The sequence below is a fragment of the Nannospalax galili genome, unplaced genomic scaffold (assembly GCF_000622305.1).
Source record: "Nannospalax galili isolate Female #2095 unplaced genomic scaffold, S.galili_v1.0 scaffold346, whole genome shotgun sequence".
Classification (NCBI taxonomy): domain Eukaryota; kingdom Metazoa; phylum Chordata; class Mammalia; order Rodentia; family Spalacidae; genus Nannospalax; species Nannospalax galili.
In genome coordinates, this window is record NW_008357637.1 from 9,271,415 (window position 1) to 9,275,308 (window position 3,894).

Here is a 3,894-nt window from a genome sequence, read left to right on the forward strand (position 1 = left end):
TCAATTTAGAATGGTGAAAAAACCTCATCTCCTCTAATGTATATACAGTTAAAAATTCCAGAAATACAAAGAGCATGGGGTACAGAAAATAGTGCAAATGAAAATGTCAAGGAATTTTCCAAATTAATGGGAAACATGGTCCAGAGTATACAAGAAGTACAGAGCACTCCAAAGAGAATAAACACCAAATAAAGCATATCTAGACATAGTGAAACAAAACTGCTAAACAGCAAAATCAAAATGAAATCTTCAAGGCAGCCAAAGGGAAAGAGAGTCATAAACACAGAGGATCAAAGAAACTAGCAAGAACAGAAGTTCTGTAAGCAAAGCACTTAAAAAAACCAACAATGTATCACAGAAAATGCATTCTAATTTCAATTCTAATGTCTAGGGTTGCATGTTACATTTCCTCTTCATAATCATTGAAAACTTTTTAAATAAAAAGACTCTAATTATTTAAAGGAGTTAAAAGAGAAATATAAATGAAAAGAGATTTTACAGTCCATGAAAAAGATCTAATTCATTTTATGAGAATCTGAATATATACTAATTATGGTGTTACTTAGACACCAACCAAGCACAGCTCAGTAACCCACTAAACAAACATAACATCAGTGAAACACTACTAAAGATACAACACTTCTATTTTTATATAAATTATATTTACCTCAAAGCCAAGTCTATCCTTTTCTTTCCAGAAACAAAAGTGTGTTACTTTCTTATCCCAGAATTCATCTGGCTTCACTACACAAACAAGGGATACCTCGGCTGGAACAACATTCTGTAAAACACACAAAAAAGTACAAATTACACATGCAAAATGATTTCCTAAATTTACAAATTACTAGATACTCATGATTATGCTAAGTATAAGACTTAGAAAAGAAGATAATAAAGTAGAAGAAATTCTTCAAACTTCAAAATATAAATGTCAATATAGAAAGGCTAGCTATTCTGAGTTTTTGAACAATTCACAAAGACAGTAAATGTGAATTGCTTTTTGTTTCACACAGTATCTCTACCCTTAGAAGTATGTTTAGGTTAAACTGTAAAACTTAATTTTTAGCTAGGAAATTACTAAAATTGGGTTTTTCTATGGTATGGAAAAATACTTTCTAACACCACCAATATGATGAATTTCTTCAGAAGATAGATATCTATTTTGTCAAAAAGTGAGTTTCTGTGTGATCATCAACATGAAGAGGAAGACAAAAGGCTAATTTTTCACACAACACAATTTCACATTTACAAGTATGATGATTTGTGTCACTTAAAGAAGAATGGCAATTAACAATGATTTACTTAGTAAATCCTTCACATTTACTCAGCAAGTCCCAGAGAAGGTAACTTTAAATACATCTGCACTCCCATTTCTGGCCCCTATACTGCTAATCCCCCAATTAGCTTTCTGAAGTACTCCCCTTCATCCTCAAAATAAAATTCCACCCCAACCAAAGCTACTGCTATATTCCAAGCTAGGTCCCTGCTGACATCAGACCTCACCCTATACCTCTTCCCAATGGCAGGTACCTTATCTATGAAATCACTCTCTGCTCTCAGTGTCTGACATACAGAAGGCACTCCACAGATAATCTGATGAATAACTGAATCCTCATTAACACTGAGTCTCATTTTCCCAATTTTACAAAGAATAATTTTGGCTCCAGAGAACTAAAATAACGTTAGCCTGTAAGTTAAAAAGACAGCTAGAAGACAAGCAAGTGTGTTTGACTCTGAAGTTCTAGCACCACAGTTCACATGTTCTAGACCAGGGTTCAACAGAAACTTGTGAAAGGTCTGGATGAAAGGTATTTTAGGCTTTGTGGGCTACCCCATTGGTTTCAACTACTCAACTCTGTTGTGGACTGTAAAAGGCCATAGGTGATATAAAATTGACGGGCATGGTTGGGTTCGATAAAGCTTTATTTAAACTCAAGAGTCTAACCACTGTTCTAAACCATCCATGGCAGAACCAAATCAAAGTTGGTAGGGGAGAAAAGAAAATATATCAATGGGAGTATGTCATTGGGGCACATCAGAAACCTGGTGCTCCTGCAATGATTGATAGGGATGGAGCTCAGACAAGCAAAATAAAGTTTCAAAACACTTATCAGAGTTTGAGAAGTTTAAAGTAGATATGGATATTGTTAAATGAGTATTAAAAATCACTGGATATGGAAGCTGTGAGAAACAGGAGAAGTGGAGCCCCTTTCAGAGAACAGCAGTTACTAACAGAGCTGCTCTAAGAGGCAGTCTACCAAACAGCTGACTCCAACACTCGAGATCAAAGCAGTAACTTCTTGAGTATAGATGTTCAATTATGAGAAAATGGAAACCAGAGGATTCTAGCTAAAGCTAACCATAAATCATCACAACCAGGGATTAAATCCATTGATTGTTCTCCAAAACTGCCACTGATCAAGTAGCAAGTCCCAAGCAGCTCACCTGTACCACAGGTGAATGTCAGAATGAAAGGAAGAACACAAGATCAAACAGATTTCTCAACTAAGAGAAATTTAACTTTTTCAGAGAAGTAGTAGTGTTCAGGGTTTAGAATATTTGGCAGAGAAGGTTATTATGGGACCACAAGCTGTGCTCCCTTACAAGCTGGTCCTAAAGGACCTTTGTAATCTGACAGATCCTAATGTGGTAGTGCTTAGGTCACACCCGTAAGAATGCAGAGGGTAGAAAATGTGGAGGTACTTCAGACGCATGGGAAAAGCCAAAGCCCCCCCCCCCCCTTAGGCTGTGCCAACTTCCAACTCTGTGAGGCCAAACTTAAATAATTTATATGGTAATAAATAATACTAGGCTCTCTAAATGGTACTAAGCTCTGAAACTAAACTACAAGCTAAAATTACCCATCTTTGTCCCACCCCTCAAAATATTAGACCAATCATCATAAATAAATGATAAAGCATTAGTATTATTCTCCTTAGTTACTGCTAAAAATTTTTAAATCATTATTTCTTTCCACAGAACTCTAAAGCTGCAGCCAATCTTTTCTCAAACTCACTGATCCTCCTTTTAGTATCACTGGTATTCACTGAACTGAATGCTTACTATCCCAGATACTGCCAAATTATATTTTCCCCTAACTGGACTCCATCCATAGAATTTGCTTCGTTTTGAGTTATTACTAAGGAACAGTCCCTACCATGAATGGCTTTTCATTTTCTCCCATTTAAGTTAGATAACTTTTTTCATTTAGCTCAAGTATGGCTCAGAGGTTAAGAGCACTTGCTGTTCTTGAGGAGAAGCAGGGTTCGGGTCCCAGCACCCATATGGTGGCTCACAACAGTAGCCCAGTTCCAGGGGATCTGATGCCCCATTCTTGCCACCTTGGGCACTGAACCACACAGAGATCACATACATATATGTAGGCAAAACACTCATACATATGTAATAAAAACAAATAAATCTTCAAATAGTGCCTTCTCTAGACTCCTTTCTAAGAAAAGCCAGGTGCTCGAGAACAATCCACTCCCTTTCAACACTCAAACGTTTTCTTTATCCGCTTCACACGATATTTTTTAGTAGTCTTACAACAGATCAACAAGTGTTTGCTGTGTTGCTGCCACATGCACGAGATCACCAAAACGTTCTGTGAGGCACCCCCTCTTCTGCACTCGAGGACTTTGTAATTGTAGATGTTTATTAAGTGTTAATTCAAGAGCTGCTAAAGTCCCAAGGACATCACTATTAAATAAAGTTCAATAAGTGTTATTTATTATCATGACTCTTGGTGTGGGTTTTGTTTTGTTTTTGCTTTGAGAAAAGAAGCTACTAGCCTGGAAAGACATGCCAGGCTCACTTGCAAAGTCTTCTCAGACTAGGCCTGCCCATCTGTATTTCCTGCATAACCAATGAGAAGGGAGCCCAGCGGGAGGGAGG

The 3,894-nt window shown here is 37.1% G+C and overlaps 1 protein-coding gene across 1 annotated transcript in view; it reads right to left on the reverse strand.

The window, feature by feature from the left end:
• Positions 1-3,894, reverse strand: part of Sestd1 (SEC14 and spectrin domain containing 1) — a 72,146-nt gene that overhangs the window by 58,481 nt on the left and 9,771 nt on the right. The window contains exon 4 of the mRNA XM_008855344.3: positions 668-781. Within this exon, the coding sequence (XP_008853566.1) occupies positions 668-781 (114 nt within the window). The remainder of the gene's footprint in view (positions 1-667; positions 782-3,894) is intronic.